Raw genomic sequence first — 20,298 nt, forward strand, 5'->3', positions numbered from 1 at the left:
GTGTTTCAGTGGGTTAGTGTGTGTTTCAGTGCGTTAGTGTGTGTTTCAGTGCGTTAGTGTGTGTTTCAGTGCGTTAGTGTGTGTTTCAGTGGGTTAGTGTGTGTTTCAGTGCGTTAGTGTGTGTTTCAGTGCGTTAGTGTGTGTTTCAGTGCGTTAGTGTGTGTTTCAGTGCGTTAGTGTGTGTTTCAGTGCGTTAGTGTGTGTTACAGTGCGTTAGTGTGTGTTTCAGTGCGTTAGTGTGTGTTTCAGTGCGTTAGTGTGTGTTTCAGTGCGTTAGTGTGTGTTTCAGTGCGTTAGTGTGTGTTACAGTGCGTTAGTGTGTGTTTCAGTGCGTTAGTGTGTGTTAAAGTGCGTTAGTGTGTGTTTCAGTGCGTTAGTGTGTGTTACAGTGCATTAGTGTGTGTTACAGTGCGTTAGTGTGTGTTACAGTGCGTTAGTGTGTGTTTCAGTGCGTTAGTGTGTGTTACAGTGCATTAGTGTGTGTTTCAGTGCGTTACTGTGTGTTACAGTGCGTTAGTGTGTGTTACAGTGCGTTAGTGTGTGTTTCAGTGCGTTAGTGTGTGTTACAGTGCGTTAGTGTGTGTTTCAGTGCGTTACTGTGTGTTACAGTGCGTTAGTGTGTGTTACAGTGCGTTAGTGTGTGTTTCAGTGCGTTAGTGTGTGTTACAGTGCGTTAGTGTGTGTTTCAGTGCGTTACTGTGTGTTACAGTGCGTTAGTGCGTGTTTCAGTGCGTTAGTGCGTGTTTCAGTGCGTTAGTGCGTGTTACAGTGCGTTAGTGTGTGTTACAGTGCGTTAGTGTGTGTTTCAGTGCGTTAGTGCGTGTTTCAGTGCGTTAGTGTGTGTTACAGTGCGTTAGTGTGTGTTTCAGTGCGTTAGTGTGTGTTACAGTGCGTTAGTGTGTGTTTCAGTGCGTTACTGTGTGTTACAGTGCGTTAGTGCGTGTTTCAGTGCGTTAGTGCGTGTTTCAGTGCGTTAGTGTGTGTTACAGTGCGTTAGTGTGTGTTACAGTGCGTTAGTGTGTGTTTCAGTGCGTTAGTGTGTGTTTCAGTGCGTTAGTGTGTGTTTCAGTGGGTTAGTGTGTGTTACAGTGCGTTAGTGTGTGTTACAGTGCGTTAGTGTGTGTTACAGTGCATTACTGTGTGTTTCAGTGCGTTAGTGTGTGTTTCAGTACGTTAGTGTGTGTTTCAGTGCGTTAGTGTGTGTTACAGTGCGTTAGTGTGTGTTACAGTGCGTTAGTGTGTGTTACAGTGCGTTAGTGTATGTTTCAGTGCGTTAGTGTGTGTTACAATGTGTTACTGTGTGTTTCAGTGCGTTATTGTGTGTTTCTATGCGTTAGTGTGTGTTTCAGTGCGTTAGTGCGTGTTTCAGTGCGTTAGTGCGTGTTACAGTGCGTTAGTGTGTGTTTCAGTGCGTTAGTGTGTGTTTCAGTGCGTTAGTGCGTGTTTCAGTGCGTTAGTGTGTGTTTCAGTGGGTTAGTGTGTGTTACAGTGCGTTAGTGTGTGTTACAGTGCGTTACTGTGTGTTTCAGTGCGTTAGTGTGTGTTTCAGTACGTTAGTGTGTGTTTCAGTGCGTTAGTGTGTGTTACAGTGCGTTAGTGTGTGTTACAGTGCGTTAGTGTGTGTTTCAGTGCGTTAGTGTGTGTTACAGTGCGTTAGTGTGTGTTTCAGTGCGTTACTGTGTGTTACAGTGCGTTAGTGCGTGTTTCAGTGCGTTAGTGCGTGTTTCAGTGCGTTAGTGTGTGTTACAGTGCGTTAGTGTGTGTTTCAGTGCGTTAGTGTGTGTTTCAGTGCGTTAGTGCGTGTTTCAGTGCGTTAGTGCGTGTTTCAGTGCGTTAGTGCGTGTTACAGTGCGTTAGTGTGTTTCAGTGCGTTAGTGTGTGTTACAGTGCGTTAGTGTGTGTTTCAGTGCGTTAGTGTGTGTTTCAGTGCGTTAGTGTGTGTTTCAGTGGGTTAGTGTGTGTTACAGTGCGTTAGTGTGTGTTACAGTGCATTACTGTGTGTTTCAGTGCGTTAGTGTGTGTTTCAGTACGTTAGTGTGTGTTTCAGTGCGTTAGTGTGTGTTACAGTGCGTTAGTGTGTGTTACAGTGCGTTAGTGTGTGTTACAGTGCGTTAGTGTATGTTTCAGTGCGTTAGTGTGTGTTACAATGCGTTACTGTGTGTTTCAGTGCGTTAGTGTGTGTTTCAATGCGTTAGTGTGTGTTTCAGTGCGTTAGTGCGTGTTTCAGTGCGTTAGTGCGTGTTACAGTGCGTTAGTGTGTGTTTCAGTGCGTTAGTGTGTGTTTCAATGCGTTAGTGTGTGTTTCAGTGCGTTAGTGTGTGTTACAGTGCGTTAATGTGTGTTTCAGTGCGTTAGTGTGTGTTTCAGTGCGTTAGTGTGTGTTTCAGTGCCTTAGTGTGTGTTTCAGTGCGTTAGTGTGTGTTTCAGTGCGTTAGTGCGTGTTACAGTGCGTTAGTGTGTGTTTCAGTGGGTTAGTGTGTGTTTCAGTGGGTTAGTGTGTGTTTCAGTGGGTTAGTGTGTGTTTCAGTGCGTTAGTGTGTGTTTCAGTGCGTTAGTGTGTGTTTCAGTGCATTAGTGTATGTTTCAGTGCATTACTGTGTGTTTCAGTGTGTTAGTGTGTGTTAGAATGCGTTAGTGTATGTTTCATTGCATTAGTGTGTGTTTTAGTGCGTTAGTGTGTGTTACAGTGCGTTAGTGTGTGTTTCAGTGCGTTAGTGTGTGTTTCAGTGCATTAGTGTGTTACAGTGCGTTAGTGTGTGTTACAGTGCGTTAGTGTGTGTTACAGTGCGTTAGTGTGTGTTTCAGTGCGTTACTGTGTGTTTCAGTGCGTTAGTGTGTGTTTCAGTGCGTTAGTGTGTGTTTCAGTGGGTTAGTGTGTGTTTCAGTGCGTTAGTGTGTGTTTCAGTGCGTTAGTGTGTGTTTCAGTGCGTTAGTGTGTGTTTCAGTGCGTTAGTGTGTGTTTCAATGCGTTAGTGTGTGTTTCAGTGCGTTAGTGTGTGTTACAGTGCGTTAATGTGTGTTTCAGTGCGTTACTGTGTGTTTCAGTGCGTTAGTGTGTGTTTCAATGCGTTAGTGTGTGTTTCAGTGCGTTAGTGTGTGTTACAGTGCGTTAGTGTGTGTTACAGTGCGTTAGTGTATGTTTCAGTGCATTACTGTGTGTTTCAGTGCGTTAGTGTGTGTTTCAGTGCATTAGTGTATGTTTCAGTGCATTACTGTGTGTTTCAGTGTGTTAGTGTGTGTTAGAATGCGTTAGTGTATGTTTCATTGCATTAGTGTGTGTTTTAGTGCGTTAGTGTGTGTTACAGTGCGTTAGTGTGTGTTTCAGTGCGTTAGTGTGTGTTTCAGTGCGTTAGTGTGTGTTTCAGTGCGTTAGTGTGTGTTTCAGTGCGTTAGTGTGTGTTTCAGTGCGTTAGTGTGTGTTTCAATGCGTTAGTGTGTGTTTCAGTGCGTTAGTGTGTGTTACAGTGCGTTAATGTGTGTTTCAGTGCGTTACTGTGTGTTTCAGTGCGTTAGTGTGTGTTTCAATGCGTTAGTGTGTGTTTCAGTGCGTTAGTGTGTGTTTCAGTGCGTTAGTGTGTGTTTCAGTGCGTTAGTGTATGTTTCAGTGCATTACTGTGTGTTTCAGTGTGTTAGTGTGTGTTAGAATGCGTTAGTGTATGTTTCATTGCATTAGTGTGTGTTTTAGTGCGTTAGTGTGTGTTACAGTGCGTTAGTGTGTGTTTCAGTGCGTTAGTGTGTGTTTCAGTGCGTTAGTGTGTGTTACAGTGCGTTAGTGTGTGTTTCAGTGCGTTAGTGTGTGTTTCAGTGCGTTAGTGTGTGTTTCAGTGCGTTAGTGTGTGTTACAATGCGTTAGTGTGTGTTTCAGTGCGTTAGTGTGTGTTTCAGTGCGTTAGTGTGTGTTTCAGTGCGTTAGTGTGTGTTACAGTGCGTTAGTGTGTGTTTCAGTGCGTTAGTGTGTGTTTCAATGCGTTAGTGTGTGTTACAATGCGTTAGTGTGTGTTTCAGTGCGTTCGTGTGTGTTACAGTGCGTTAGTGTGTGTTTCAGTGCGTTAGTGTGTGTTTCAGTGCGTTAGTGTGTGTTACAGTGCGTTAGTGTGTGTTACAGTGCGTTAGTGTGTGTTTCAGTGCGTTAGTGTGTGTTACAGTGCGTTAGTGTGTGTTTCAGTGCGTTAGTGTGTGTTACAGTGCGTTAGTGCGTGTTACAGTGCGTTAGTGTGTGTTTCAGTGCGTTAGTGTGTGTTTCAGTGGGTTAGTGTGTGTTTCAGTGTGTTAGTGCGTGTTACAGTGTGTTAGTGCGTGTTTCAGTGCGTTAGTGTGTGTTTCAGTGCGTTAGTGTGTGTTACAGTGGGTTAGTGTGTGTTTCAGTGCATTAGTGTGTGTTTCAGTGCGGTAGTGTGTGTTTCAGTGGGTTAGTGTGTGTTTCAGTGCGGTAGTGTGTGTTTCAGTGTGTTAGTGCGTGTTACAGTGTGTTAGTGCGTGTTTCAGTGGGTTAGTGTGTGTTTCAGTGCGTTAGTGTGTGTTTCAGTGTGTTAGTGCGTGTTACAGTGTGTTAGTGCGTGTTTCAGTGCGTTAGTGTGTGTTTCAGTGCGTTAGTGTGTGTTACAGTGGGTTAGTGTGTGTTTCAGTGCGTTAGTGTGTGTTACAGTGCGTTAGTGTGTGTTACAGTGGGTTAGTGTGTGTTACAGTGGGTTAGTGTGTGTTACAGTGCGTTAGTGTGTGTTTCAGTGGGTTAGTGTGTGTTTCAGTGCGTTAGTGTGTGTTTCAGTGTGTTAGTGCGTGTTACAGTGTGTTAGTGCGTGTTTCAGTGCGTTAGTGTGTGTTTCAGTGCGTTAGTGTGTGTTACAGTGGGTTAGTGTGTGTTTCAGTGCGTTAGTGTGTGTTACAGTGCGTTAGTGTGTGTTACAGTGGGTTAGTGTGTGTTACAGTGGGTTAGTGTGTGTTACAGTGCGTTAGTGTGTGTTTCAGTGGGTTAGTGTGTGTTACAGTGGGTTAGTGTGTGTTACAGTGGGTTAGTGTGTGTTTCAGTGCATTAGTGTGTGTTTCAGTGCGGTAGTGTGTGTTTCAGTGGGTTAGTGTGTGTTTCAGTGCGGTAGTGTGTGTTACAGTGCGTTAGTGTGTGTTACAGTGGGTTAGTGTGTGTTACAGTGGGTTAGTGTGTGTTACAGTGCGTTAGTGTGTGTTTCAGTGCATTAGTGTGTGTTTCAGTGCGGTAGTGTGTGTTTCAGTGGGTTAGTGTGTGTTTCAGTGCGGTAGTGTGTGTTACAGTGCGTTAGTGTGTGTTACAGTGCGTTAGTGTGTGTTACAGTGCATTAGTGTGTGTTTCAGTGCGGTAGTGTGTGTTTCAGTGGGTTAGTGTGTGTTTCAGTGCGGTAGTGTGTGTTTCAGTGGGTTAGTGTGTGTTTCAGTGCGGTAGTGTGTGTTACAGTGCGTTAGTGTGTGTTACAGTGGGTTAGTGTGTGTTACAGTGGGTTAGTGTGTGTTACAGTGCGTTAGTGTGTGTTACAGTGCGTTAGTGTGTGTTTCAGTGCGGTAGTGTGTGTTTCAGTGGGTTAGTGTGTGTTTCAGTGCGTTAGTGTGTGTTACAGTGGGTTAGTGTGTGTTACAGTGGGTTAGTGTGTGTTACAGTGCGTTAGTGTGTGTTACAGTGCATTAGTGTGTGTTTCAGTGCGTTAGTGTGTGTTTCAGTGGGTTAGTGTGTGTTTCAGTGCGTTAGTGTGTGTTTCAGTGCGGTAGTGTGTGTTACAGTGCGGTAGTGTGTGTTACAGTGCGTTAGTGTGTGTTACAGTGGGTTAGTGTGTGTTACAGTGGGTTAGTGTGTGTTACAGTGCGTTAGTTTGTGTTTCAGTGCGTTAGTGTGTGTTTCAGTGGGTTAGTGTGTGTTTCAGTGTGTTCGTGTGTGTTTCAGTGGGTTAGTGTGTGTTACAGTGCGTTACTGTGTGTTACAGTGCGTTAGTGTGTGTTTCAGTGCGTTAGTGTGTGTTTCAGTGCGTTAGTGTGTGTTTCAGTGCATTAGTGTATGTTTCAGTGCATTACTGTATGTTTCAGTGCATTAGTGTGTGTTTCAGTGTGTTAGTGTGTGTTAGAATGCGTTAGTGTGTGTTTCAGTGCATTAGTGTGTGTTTTAGTGTGTTAGTGTTTGTTACAGTGCGTTAGTGTTTGTTACAGTGCGGTAGTGTGTGTTTCAGTGCGTTAGTGTGTGTTACAGTGCCTTAATTTGTGTTTCAGTGCGTTAGTGGGTGTTTCAGTGCGTTAGTGTATGTTTCAATGCGTTAGTGTGTGTTACAGTGCGTTTGTGTGTGTTACAGTGGGTTAGTGTGTGTTACAGTTGGTTAGTGTGTGTTACAGTGCGTTAGTGTGTGTTACAGTGCGTTAGTGTGTGTTTCAGTGCGTTAGTGTGTGTTTCAGTGGGTTAGTGTGTGTTACAGTGGGTTAGTGTGTGTTACAGTGCGTTAGTGTGTGTTACAGTGTGTTAGTGTGTGTTACACGTTAGTGTGTGTTTCAGTGCGTTAATGTGTGTTTCAGTGTGTTAGTGTGTGTTTCAGTGGGTTAGTGTGTGTTCCAGTGCGTTAGTGTGTGTTCCAGTGTGTTAGTGTGTGTTTCAGTGTGTTAGTGTGTGTTCCAGTGCGTTAGTGTGTGTTACAGTGTGTTAGTGTGTGTTTCAGTGCGTTAGTGTGTGTTTCAGTGCGTTAGTGTGTGTTACAGTGTGTTTGTGTGTGTTTCAGTGTGTTAGTGTGTGTTTCAGTGCGTTAGTGTGTGTTACAGTGTGTTAGTGTGTGTTTCAGTGCGTTATTGTGTGTTACAGTGTGTTAGTGTGTGTTTCTGTGTGTTAGTGTGTTACAGTGCAACAGTGTGATAGTGTTTGTTATAGTGTGTGTTAGTGTGTTTGAGCACAGAGAAACACAGAAATCGTGATTCATAAATTGTGTGGATGTGTGCGTGTGCATTAAATCTGTAAATACCCGATACCTCATTTAGTGAATGCACTGCTTCACACACACACACACACACACACACACACACACACTGATCATTTTTGTTTTCTCTTGGCAGGCAGCTTACATACCAAAGGAGGGAAAAAGCAAGAATGAAGGTGAGTGTGTAATTGAAGTGAGATGCTATGTGTGTGTGTGTGTGTGTGTGTGTGTGTGTGTGTGTGTGTTTGTGTTGAGGACACTGCCCGTAGAAAGTGTATGAGGAACTGCAGTCATATTATAATCACTCATGACCTGAGAGAGCTGTGTGTTTGTATATAGTTTACTTTTGTAGTTTCGTGCTGAATCTGTAATCCTAATGTCACTAAGAGTTAACAGAGGATTATAACCTCCGGTTTAGCATGGGCACTAAGTGTGTGTGTGCGTGCGTGTGTGTGTGTGTGTGTGTGTGTGTGTGTGTGTGTGTGTGTGTGTGTGTGTGTGAGAGAGAGAGTTGCTAACACTGTGAAATGTTCTCAGAGTATTAAGTCTCCACTTAGGGCCTAAAGTGTGTTCACTCCCTCCTGAGTGCACGAGTCAGAGGAGTGTGTACCCCTCACAGCTGATGATCATGTGATATCAATATCGCAATACAATAGTATCATGACATATTCCGAGTGTAGTGGGGTCCTGTAATGTTTTTAGAGCTCCTGTTACTTTATGACTTGGTCACGCCGTTACTGTGTTACTCACACTTCCTTACTCTTCATCTTCTCCATTACTCTGTTCATCTGTTACTTCATTACTGCATTTGTGTTTTACTCTGTTTCTCTTCTTCTCTGTTACTCAGTGACTTTGTTACTCTATTACTTTTCCACTCAACTCAATTTTATTGATGTAGTGATTTTAACAATGGACATTGTCATGAAGCAGCTTTACAGAAATCTGGATATAAAATTTAAATTTATTCCTAATGAGCAAACAGAGGAGACGGTGGTTTTATTGAGAATTTTATGAATGGTGGTAAAGTGTTCTGTACATAGTTTCTTTACAGTGTGCCTCCAGCATTAAACTCACAATATAAATTAAATTAAATTGAATTGAGTGGAAAAGTAATGGAGTAACAGTTTCTTTACTCCAGAGTATAAATGTTATCTTTAATAACATCAGTGAAGATAAATATCCTCATACACATCATCATAAACACCTCCCATTGTGTGATCTAATATTTTTACCACAAACCCAGCTGTAGATCAGAATATTTACCATATTGTTGTGATTACTTTAAAATATCCTCATTGCTCTGTGTGTGCGTGTGTGTGATGTTTATGGTGATATGATATCCTACCCTTAATAACACACACACACACACACACACAGTTGTAACTGATGCTAATCAACACAGCAATGTCAACAACCTCATGGTGACTTATTTAATAAAAACATTTATAAGCGTCCTTTAATTAAGTCATACCTATAACTCTGTGTGTGTGTGTGTGTGTGTGTGTGTGTGTGTGTGTGTGTGTGTATACAGTGGTGATGGCGTTTATGGAGGTGTACAGTAAGAGCAGGTGTAATCCGAGGGAGACGTTGGTGGATGTACATAGCGAGTATCCACACGACATCTACGTCACCTACCTGCCATCCTGCGTGGTGCTGCAGCGCTGTGGAGGCTGCTGTAATGATGAAGCACTCGAGTGTGTTCCTACAGACACACGCAACATCACACTGGAGGTGAGACACACACACATTATTACTGCTGTCGCAGCTCAGTGAGCTGAGATTAAATTAAAGACCTCAAACACTGCTGATGTTCGTGTGTGTGTGTGTGTGTGTGTGTGTGTGTGTGTGTGTGTAGTTGTACAGAGTAAAACCAGGTGTTGGAGAACACAAAACTCTGCTGAGCTTCACAGAACACACACACTGTGACTGCAAGTAAGTCGCTTTAAGACACACACTAACATACATACCTACATACACAAAAACACTAACACACACAATAAGACTAACACCCCCCCACACACACACACACACACATTCCATGTGCAATGTTTTAACTCACTGTTTTATTTTTACTTTTTTTTTCAGAGTAAAACCAGAAGTGAAAACAAAGAAAGAATAGTAAGTAGTGTGTGTGTGTGTGTGTGTGTGTGTGTAAGAGAGATCGAGAGAGATCTGATTAACGTCACTGGTTTTGATGAAGTAATTTCCTGATTATTTTATCTTCTTAATTAAATAAGAAAGAAATGAGAAGCAGTCAGCTGGATGCTAATGCTAACATCAATGCTAATGCTAACATCAATGCTCAAGCAAATTAACCAACCCTGTTACACACACACACACACACACAGACACACACTCACCAACATACACACACACTGTATTAAAAAGACAGGCATTAAAGAATAATGATGGTCATAATGCAGGCATCAGTGTGTGTGTGTGTGTGTGTGTGTGTGTGTGTGTTAGAGAGAGAGAAAGACACTTGGACCACCCTCATACACACATTGATGTACATGGTTTAATTGTATGTCTGTGTGTGTGTGTGTGTGTGTGTGTGTGAGAGACACTTCGACCACCCTCATACACACACACACACACACACACACACACACTACCTCTGCAGCTGTCTGAACTTCCCTGTTCTAATCATAGCCACAGGTGTCACACCATCAACTGCCAACCTCTGTTTATTTTTAGTGCTGGAAACTGAGTCCAGAACACACACACACACACACACACACACACACACTGATATACCTGGATTAATTGGATGTGTGTGAGGATCAGGTTATCTGTGAAGGCTAAATCAAATCCACTGCTTATGCAGCCAAATGCAGACTCGCTCCTGATCATGAGCACGTACACACACACAATCACACACACAAACACAATCTCACACACACACACACACACACACACACACTCATAGCTAAATCTCCCTTGCTGCTTATTCTGAGCACGGCTGTGTGCTGCTCGTATCGACTCGCTGCTCTCGCTGTGATTAATGTTTGTGCTTTAATGAATGTGTTAGTGCTGAAAATCCCGAAAGGTCAAAGGTCAGAGAGAGAGTGTTGTGTGTGTGTGTGTGTGTGTGTGTTTAAGCCATTGGGACAAAGCCGATAAACTGAATACGGTTCAGCGGAACACTAACTAAGCCTTAGGCCTGCATCCAAAATGGTGCCCTACCCCCTCATCCCTACCCCCTCATCCCTACTCCCTCATCCCTACCCCCTCATCCCTACTCCCTCATCTCTACTCCCTACTCCCTCATCCCTACCCCCTCATCCCTACTCCCTACACCCTCATCTCTACTCCCTACTCCCTCATCCCTACCCCCTCATCCCTACTCCCTCATCTCTACTCCCTACTCCCTCATCCCTACCCCCTCATCCCTACTCCCTACACCCTCATCTCTACTCCCTACTCCCTCATCCCTACCCCCTCATCCCTACTCCCTCATCTCTACTCCCTACTCCCTCATCCCTACCCCCTCATCCCTACTCCCTACACCCTCATCTCTACTCCCTACTCCCTCATCCCTACCCCCTCATCCATACTCCCTCATCCATACTCCCTACTCCCTCATCCCTACCCCCTCATCCCTACTCCCTACTCCCTCATCCCTACTCCCTCATCCCTACTCCCTCATCCCTACCCCCTCATCCCTACTCCCTCATCTCTACTCCCTACTCCCTCATCCCTACTCTCTCGTCCCTACTCCCTGCTCCCTCATCTCTACTCCCTACTCCCTCATCTGTACTCCCTCATCTCTACTCCCTCATCTCTACTCCCTGCTCCCTCATCCCTATTCCCTACTCCCTCATCTCTACTCCCTGCTCCCTCATCTCTACTCCCTACTCCCTCATCTCTACTCCCTGCTCCCTCATCTCTACTCCCTCATCTCTACTCCCTGCTCCCTCATCTCTACTCCTTCATCTCTACTCCCTCCTCCCTCATCTCGACTCCCTACTACCTCATCTCTACTCCCTGCTCCCTCATCTCTACTCCCTGCTTCCTCATCTCTACTCCCTCATCTCTACTCCCTACTCCCTCATCCCTACTCCCTAATCTCTACTCCCTGCTCCCTCATCTCTACTCCTTCATCTCTACTCCCTCCTCCCTCATCTCTACTTCCTGCTACCTCATCCCTGCTCTCTCGTCCCTACTCCCTCATCTCTACTCCCTCATCCCTACTCCCTCATCCCTACTCCCTCATCTCTAATCCCTACTCCCTCATCTCTACTCCCTGCTCCCTCATCTCTCCTCCCTCCTCCCTCATCTCTACTCCCCACTACCTCATCGCTGCTCCCTCATCCCTACTCCTTCATCCCTTCTCCCTCATCTCTACTCCCTCATCCTTACTCCCTGCTCCCTCATCTCTACTCCCTGCTCCCTCATCTGTACTCCCTCATCTCTACTCCCTACTCCCTCATCCCTACTCCATCATCCCTACTCTCTCGTCCCTACTCCCTGCTCCCTCATCTGTACTCCCTCATCTCTACTCCCTGCTCCCTCATCCCTATTCCCTACTCCCTCATCTCTACTCCTTGCTCCCTCATCTCTACTCCCTCATCTCTACTCCCTGCTCCCTCATCTCTACTCCCTCATCTCTACTCCCTGCTCCCTCATCTCTACTCCCTGCTCCCTCATCTCTACTCCTTCATCTCTACTCTCTCCTCCCTCATCTCGACTCCCTACTACCTCATCTCTACTCCCTGCTCCCTCATCTCTACTACTTCATCTCTACTACCTCATCTCTACTCCCTCATCCCTACTCCCTCATCTCTACTCCCTACTCCCTCATCTCTACTCCCTGCTCCCTCATCTCTACTCCCTACTACCTCATCTCTACTCCCTCATCACTAATCCCTACTCCCTCATCTCTACTCCCTGCTCCCTCATCTCTACTCCCTGCTCCCTCATCTCTACTCCCTCATCCCTACTCCATCATCCCTACTCTCTCGTCCCTGTTCACTCATCCCTACTCCCTAATCTCTACTCCCTGCTCCCTCATCTCTACTCCCTCATCCCTACTAACTCATCTCTACTCCCTCATCCCTATTCCCTGCTCCCTCATCTCTACGCCCTATTCCCTCATCTCTACTCCCTCATCCCTACTCCATCATCCCTACTCTCTCGTCCCTGCTCCCTCATCCCTACTCCCTAATCTCTACTCCCTGCTCCCTCATCTCTACTCCTTCATCTCTACTCCCTCCTCCCTCATCTCTACTTCCTGCTACCTCATCCCTGCTCTCTCGTCCCTACTCCCTCATCTCTACTCCCTCATCCCTACTCCCTCATCCATACTCCCTCATCTCTAATCCCTACTCCCTCATCTCTAATCCCTACTCCCTCATCTCTACTCCCTGCTCCCTCATCTCTACTCCCTCATCTCTACTCCCTACTCCCTCATCCCTACTCCCTAATCTCTACTCCCTGCTCCCTCATCTCTACTCCTTCATCTCTACTCCCTCCTCCCTCATCTCTACTTCCTGCTACCTCATCCCTGCTCTCTCGTCCCTACTCCCTCATCTCTACTCCCTCATCCCTACTCCCTCATCCATACTCCCTCATCTCTAATCCCTACTCCCTCATCTCTACTCCCTGCTCCCTCATCTCTACTCCCTCCTCCCTCATCTCTACTCCCTACTACCTCATCCCTGCTCCCTCATCCCTACTCCTTCATCCCTTCTCCCTCATCTCTACTCCCTGCTCCCTCATCTCTACTCCCTACTCCCTCATCTCTACTCCCTCATCCCTACTCCCTACTCCCTCATCTCTACTCCCTGCTCCCTCATCTCTACTCCCTACTCCCTCATCTCTACTCCCTGCTCCCTCATCTCTACTCCCTGCTCCCTCATCTCTACTCCCTGCTCCCTCATCTCTACTCCCTACTCCCTCATCTCTACTCCCTCGTACCTACTCCCTCATCCCTACTCTCTCGTCCCTGCTCCGTCATCCCTATTCCCTGCTCCCTCATCCCTATTCCCTGCTCCCTCATCTCTACGCACTACTCCCTCATCTCTACTCCCTCGTCCCTACTCCCTCATCCCTCATCTCTCCTCCCTGCTCCCTCATCTCTACTCCTTCATCTCTACCCACCTCCTCCCTCATCTCTACTCCCTACTACCTCATCCTGACTCCCTCATCCCTATTCCCTCATCCCTGCTCCCTCATCTCTGCTCTCTCATCACTATTCCCTGCTCCCTCATCTCTACGCCCTACTCCCTCATCTCTACTCCCTCGTCCCTACTCCCTCATCCCTACTCTCTCATCCCTACTCCCTAATCTCTACTCCCTGCTCCCTCATCTCTACTCCTTCATCTCTACTCCCTCCTCCCTCATCTCTACTCCCTGCTCCCTCATCCCTACTCTCTCATCCCTGCTCCCTCATCTCTACTCCCTCATCCTTACTCCCTCCTCCCTCATCTCTACTCCCTGCTCCCTCATCTGTACTCCCTCATCTCTACTCCCTACTCCCTCATCCCTACTCTCTCGTCCCTACTCCCTGCTCCCTCATCTCTACTCCCTACTCCCTCATCTGTACTCCCTCATCTGTACTCCCTCATCTCTACTCCCTGCTCCCTCATCTCTACTCCCTGCTCCCTTATCTCTACTCCCTCATCTCTACTCCCTGCTCCCTCATCTCTACTCCCTGCTCCCTCATCTCTACTCCTTCATCTCTACTCCCTCCTCCCTCATCTCTACTCCCTACTACCTCATCTCTACTCTCTGCTCCCTCATCTCTACTCCCTACTACCTCATCTCTACTACCTCATCTCTACTCCCTCATCTCTACTCCCTACTCCCTCATCTCTACTCCCTGCTCCCTCATCTCTACTCCCTACTACCTCATCTCTACTCCCTCATCCCTACTCCCTACTCCCTCATCTCTACTCCCTGCTCCCTCATCTCTACGCCCTACTCCCTCATCTCTACTCCCTCGTTCCTTCTCCATCATCCCTACTCTCTCGTCTCTTCTCCATCATCCCTACTCTCTACTCCCTCCTCCCTCATCTCTACTCCCTACTACCTCATCCCTGCTCCCTCATCTCTACTCCCTCATCCCTGCTCCCTCATCTCTACTCCCTCATCCTTAATCCCTGCTCCCTCATCTCTACTCCCTGCTCCCTCATCTCTACTCCCTGCTCCCTCATCTGTACTCCCTCATCTCTACTCCCTACTCCCTCATCCCTACTCTCTCGTCCCTACTCCCTGCTCCCTCATCTCTACTCCCTACTCCCTCATCTGTACTCCCTCATCTGTACTCCCTCATCTGTACTCCCTGCTCCCTCATCCCTATTCCCTACTCCCTCATCTCTACTCCCTGCTCCCTCATCTCTACTCCCTGCTCCCTTATCTCTACTCCCTCATCTCTACTCCCTGCTCCCTCATCTCTACTCCCTGCTCCCTCATCTCTACTCCTTCATCTCTACTCCCTCCTCCCTCATCTCTACTCTCTGCTCCCTCATCTCTACTCCCTGCTCCCTCATCTCTACTCCCTACTACCTCATCTCTACTCCCTCATCCCTACTCCCTACTCCCTCATCTCTACTCCCTGCTCCCTCATCTCTACGCCCTACTCCCTCATCTCTACTCCCTCGTTCCTTCTCCATCATCCCTACTCTCTCGTCTCTTCTCCATCATCCCTACTCTCTACTCCCTGCTCCCTCATCTCTACTCCCTACTACCTCATCCCTGCTCCCTCATCCCTACTCCCTCATCCCTGCTCCCTCATCTCTACTCCCTCATCCCTGCTCCCTCATCTATACTCCCTCATCCTTACTCCCTGCTCCCTCATCTCTACTCCCTGCTCCCTCATCTGTACTCCCTCATCTCTACTCCCTACTCCCTCATCCCTACTCCCTCATCCCTACTCTCTCGTCCCTACTCCCTGCTCCCTCATCTGTACTCCCTCATCTCTACTCCCTGCTCCCTCATCCCTACTCCCTACTCCCTCATCTCTACTCCCTCCTCCCTCATCTCTACTCCCTGCTCCCTCATCTCTACTCCCTGCTCCCTCATCTTTACTCCCTGCTCCCTCATCTCTACTCCTTCATCTCTACTCCCTCCTCCCTCATCTCTACTCCCTACTACCTCATCTCTACTCCCTGCTCCCTCATCTCTACTCCTTACTACCTCATCTCTACTCCCTCGTCCCTACTCCCTACTCCCTCATCTCTACTCCCTCATCTCTACTCCCTCGTCCCTACTCCATCATCCCTACTCTCTCGTCCCTGTTCCCTCATCCCTACTCCCTAATCTCTACTCCCTGCTCCCTCATCTCTACTCCTTCATCTCTACTTCCTCCTCCCTCATCTCTACTCCCTGTTCCCTCATCCCTACTCCTTCATCCCTGCTCCCTCATCTCTACTCCCTCATCCTTACTCCCTGCTCCCTCATCTCTACTCCCTGCTCCCTCATCTGTACTCCCTCATCTCTACTCCCTACTCCCTCATCCCTACTCCCTCATCCCTACTCTCTCGTCCCTACTCCCTGCTCCCTCATCTATACTCCCTCATCTCTACTCCCTGCTCCCTCATCCCTACTCCCTTATCTCTACTCCCTCCTCCCTCGTCTCTACTCCCTGCTCCCTCATCTCTACTCCCTGCTCCCTCATCTTTACTCCCTGCTCCCTCATCTCTACTCCTTCATCTCTACTCCCTCCTCCCTCATCTCTACTCCCTGCTCCCTCATCTTTACTCCCTGCTCCCTCATCTCTACTCCTTCTTCTCTACTCCCTCCTCCCTCATCTCTACTCCCTACTACCTCATCTCTACTCCCTGCTCCCTCATCTCTACTCCTTACTACCTCATCTCTACTCCCTCTTCCCTACTCCCTACTCCCTCATCTCTACTCCCTGCTCCCTCATCTCTACTCCCTCATTCCTATTCCCTGCTCCCTCATCTCTACTCCCTGGTCCCTACTCCCTCGTCCCTACTCTCTCGTTCCTGCTCCCTCACCTCATCCCTACTCCCTAATCTCTACTCCCTGCTCCCTCATCTCTACTCCCTACTCCCTCATCCCTAATCCCTACTTCTTACTCCCTCATCCCTACTCCCTCATCTCTACTCCCTACTCCTTCATCCCTAATCCCTACTCCTTACTCCCTCATCCCTACACACAGCACAGTGCATCGTGGATATTTTACACTCTCTTACATTGCATTGTGGGACATTCATGGGACAGTGAGTAGGGTGTGCCTTGCATTTGGGATGGAGCCTCTTTTTCTCTGCTTCATGATATCAACTGTGCTTGTCTCAGATCTTTGGCTTAGATCTCTCTCTCTCCCCCTCTTTCTTTCTCTCTCTCCCCTCTTTCTCTCTCTTTCTTTCTCTCCTCTCTTTCTCTCTCTCTTTTTCTCCCCCCTCTTTCTCTCTCTCCCCTCTTTCTTTCTCTCTCTCTTTCTCTCTCCCCTCTTTCTCTCTCTTTCTTTCTCTCTTCTCTTTCTCTCTCTCTTTTTCTCTCCCCTCTTTCTCTCTCTCCCCTCTTTCTTTCTCTCTCTCTTTTTCTCTCCCCTCTTTCTCTCTCCCCTCTTTCTCTCTCTTCCCTCTTTCTCTCTCTCTCCTCTTTCTTTCTCTCTCTCTTCCCTCTTTCTTTCTCTCTCTCCCCTCTTTCTTTCTCTCTCTCTCCCCTCTTTCTCTCCCCCCTCTTTCTTTCTCTCTCTCTCCCCTCTTTCTCTCCCCCCCCCGCCTGTCTTGCAGCCGCTGTGAGCCCTGCTCGCAGAGGAAGAAGCACTGGTTTGTGCAGGATCCTCTCACCTGCAGCTGTTCCTGCACACTGACTCAGTTACAGTGCAGGTCCAGACAGCTTGAGTTAAACGAGAGAGTTTGCAGGTTTGTTCATCACTTCGTCTTGTGTGTGATGTGACGTCATGTGTGTGACGTGACATTGTGTCTCTGTGTCGTTCTTGGGATTTTTCTGCATGACTCTGTCACCTGCTCGCATATTTGTACTCTAAACCCTCGTGCATGCGCGTGATTTCCACTGCACACTGCTGAAATTAACATGCAGTCACATGGCCACGCTGTGTGTGTGTGTGTGTGCGCGCGTGCCAGAGAGAGAGAGAGGTGTGTATGTGTGTGTTGTAGATATTTAAAAGGCACAGTTCAGATGAAAATGTAATATCCACGTCCTTTGTCCTTTCTAAAGAAAAAAATTTCACATTTCCGATCACGTCTCAGCTGATCGAGTCCAAAATTCACACTGTGGACAGTTTTCACTTCCTTTAATCCTCTGTGTCATTTATAACTTCTTTAATACACTTCATTACACCTTATAATAAACAATAACAGGATTCATTTCAGAGTGTTTCAACACACTGATGTGTTGAAATATGTGAAAATAAACCTCCCATATATAAAATTCAGAACGTCCTCTTACACACACACACACACACACACACACACACCGCTCCCTGTGATGTTTTTAAACATCTGGATAAAAAAGACACTTATTTATTTTCTACTCATCTGAACATGCTCCCCACTCCCTATAGAAGTGCACTACATGGGGTAAGAGATAACGGAGTCGAGACCCTATTTAGTGCCCTAAAAGGGGTACAGTGAACATGAAATTCTAACAGTCACACTGGACTGAACCGGCACTCTGATCCGACATCACAATAAGAGCACAATAAATTAATCCAGTCATGTGGGTCTTTAAAATTCCCTCCAAACCCAAACGAAATGTCTTTATAACACAACCATAAAAACATGTCCATGCTGCTTGCTTCTCACATGATTGTGATTCTGAAACTTAATTCATTAATTAATCAGTGACATCATCATCTGCTTGATTTAACCACAGATTAAACCCTAAACCCTTCATCTAGGGCACTGATTCCTAATGTAAGTGCACTACTTACCTAACCCTAAATCGTCCTATATAAGTGCACTATGTGGGATCTGAAACAGCTTTTATACTCTTTCTCACTCTTTCTTGTGCACTAAATATCCAGTAGAAGCCTGTTTGGGATACAGGTCCCTGATCCCTATCGAACTATAGTCATAAATTAGCGGCCCTACACCCTTTGTAGTGTAGAGCGAAAGGGGAAATAGCTCACTAGCACCCTGTATGGTGACACACTGTTCTCTCTTTTCCTTCACAGATGTGATAAACCAAGATGATGACGACGATGACGCTGGTCTCAGACACGCACTGAATGAAGGAATATTTATTCTCGGCACTTTTTCAACAACCTGTGGACCAGAAACACACACACACACACACACCACAAGCACAGAGAGATGATTGAAACAAAAATGGTGTGACACCACCCAGCTGTACATTTTAATAAATTAATATATGAACATATAGTTCTATACAGAGAGAGACAGAAAGCTATAAAGAAGACATGACGATGTGTAATGCTGCTATGGAGACGAGGGGATGAGTGTCCCTCCTGCACCATGGGACAGTCGGACAGAATGCTGCTGTTTCATGGATTTATATTTAAACGCAATTGTGATCATCTGAGTGGACGGGACTCTACTTGACTGAGACGCACTCTGATTGGACAACAGTATAACCTTTAAGGATACAACTCCATTACTGTGTAAATAATAAAGGGATATTCAACGTAGGTTTTTGTTAATGTGATTCCAGTTTTCACAGAGGACAGTTCATTATAAATCATTCAGTAATAATTAATAATAATTAATGAAAATAATCATCATGACTGTTATAAATAAATCTATTTTCCAAAGAGAAAAGTGAACACTGTTAGGAAGCACATTTATGGTGTGTGTAACAGCCTTATATCCCTGTTTCTAGTACACTACATCTAATTTATAAAGTTAGCTTCAGTATTCTGTGTATTTAAATTGATTTATTTATATTCAGTGTTGTGTTTTTATTGCTGTTGTGTTTTCATTGCCTTGTGGGTTTATTTCTGTCAGTGTCACCACCAATCTGCCTGATTTTATTTTATTTTCCCAGAAGAAAGAAAGACTAACATTCTGACATTCCTGAAAACTACTTTCTATCTGACAGAGAGGACAAATGAGATTTCTCAGTAAAAACGTTGATGAATCACAAGGAATGTAAAATGTGACGTGAGCTGGTTTTTGAATGTCTCGAAGAAAAAGACATTTTGCAACTTTTCCCAACAAAACCAACAAAAAACATTCTTCTATTTGTATTAAAACAGATTTTTTTCATGTCCATTCTATTTTCGTAATATATTTATTTGTGTTAAAGATTTAAATGTTAACACTTTTTTGTTTTAGCTTAACATTAAAAATGTATTTATTTTTTGAAATTATATTGTTTTTTAATAAACAAAAAAATGGATCTGTGCTGCATCCTGGTTTTCTGTATAAAATAAACTGAGCAACGTAAACGACTCACTAAACAGCAGCTACACAACTTGGGAACAGGTCACACTTTATAAACTCTCTCCTCTGGGAGAAATTCTGTTGTTTGTGAGGAGCATTTTGAGCCTGATTGCTTTGAAATGAATCTCCAGGCCGAACTCTCGGGCTACGCAGGTCGTGATCGACTCAAACCCGACTCTGTGCCAACAATATTCCAACATGATCTACGGGAAAGGGGTTCAGGCCATGCAAGCCGTTTAGCTGGGATAGTACAGACTTTCAAAACTTATATATATATATATATAAATAATAGTCACTGCCAAGAAGCGGAGCTCCTGATGAGTATAAAATGTGTTAGTAAATAATCACGTTATTTTTAAAAAGCAAATTAAAACTAAGTGCTAGATAAAAACCCATCTATCTTATGGAAATAAAGGCACAGATTTCGTTGTCCGGTGAGCTGCGCTTCACTTTGGTCTGCTGTAAACTCACACTCGGCTTCAAGCTCTCACTCACCTGTATTTAGACCATATAAACTATTGTGGCTCACTGCATGTCTATACCTGTATTCACACACGTAATAAATAAATAAATAGGCATTATAGCCGGTACGGACACACACGTATACACAAACACACACACACTGAGTTTCTATAGATAACAGGCTGCTTACTGATGTGTGAGTTCTCCACCTGGTGCTGCTCCTCTCACATCAGGCTCCCACGCTACACACAGGCTATCACATTCTGTACACAGTCCATTTCCACTGCAGGCTTGTGTGTGACGTACGTTTCCAAACCGGGTTTATCCGTGAAACAGTTCAGTGACTGTGCTTATATCACATAAAAGTTGGTGTTACAACAAACACATTCAGTGTCAGTTTCCCGCTTGGCACATTCTCCACATCAGCACCAGATCGCTGCCCAACCCTTTTTCCTGCCTTCCCGACTTTGCGCTTGTAAAGCTCCACCGATTTCATCATTACAATCATCTGCTGATTTGGTGCTGAACTCATTTCCCAGACATGGATGGTCCTTTTCCCGAGGTTCATATAGATATCTGGTTTC

General features: G+C 45.8%; 1 protein-coding gene across 2 annotated transcripts in view; it reads left to right on the forward strand.

The window, feature by feature from the left end:
- Positions 1 to 19,115, forward strand: part of LOC132871403 (vascular endothelial growth factor A-A-like) — a 41,609-nt gene extending 22,494 nt beyond the window's left edge. The window contains exons 2-7 of one of the 2 annotated variants that reach the window (XM_060905539.1): positions 7,051 to 7,090; positions 8,446 to 8,645; positions 8,770 to 8,846; positions 9,000 to 9,032; positions 16,619 to 16,750; positions 18,025 to 19,115. In XM_060905539.1, coding sequence (XP_060761522.1) covers positions 7,051 to 7,090; positions 8,446 to 8,645; positions 8,770 to 8,846; positions 9,000 to 9,032; positions 16,619 to 16,750; positions 18,025 to 18,043 — 501 coding nt within the window. In that variant the 3' untranslated portion in view covers positions 18,044 to 19,115. The other variant, XM_060905538.1, reaches the window with a different exon arrangement.
- Positions 19,116 to 20,298: the final 1,183 nt, after the last annotated feature.

Source organism: Neoarius graeffei, chromosome 23 (genome assembly GCF_027579695.1).
Source record: "Neoarius graeffei isolate fNeoGra1 chromosome 23, fNeoGra1.pri, whole genome shotgun sequence".
Lineage (NCBI taxonomy): Eukaryota > Metazoa > Chordata > Actinopteri > Siluriformes > Ariidae > Neoarius > Neoarius graeffei.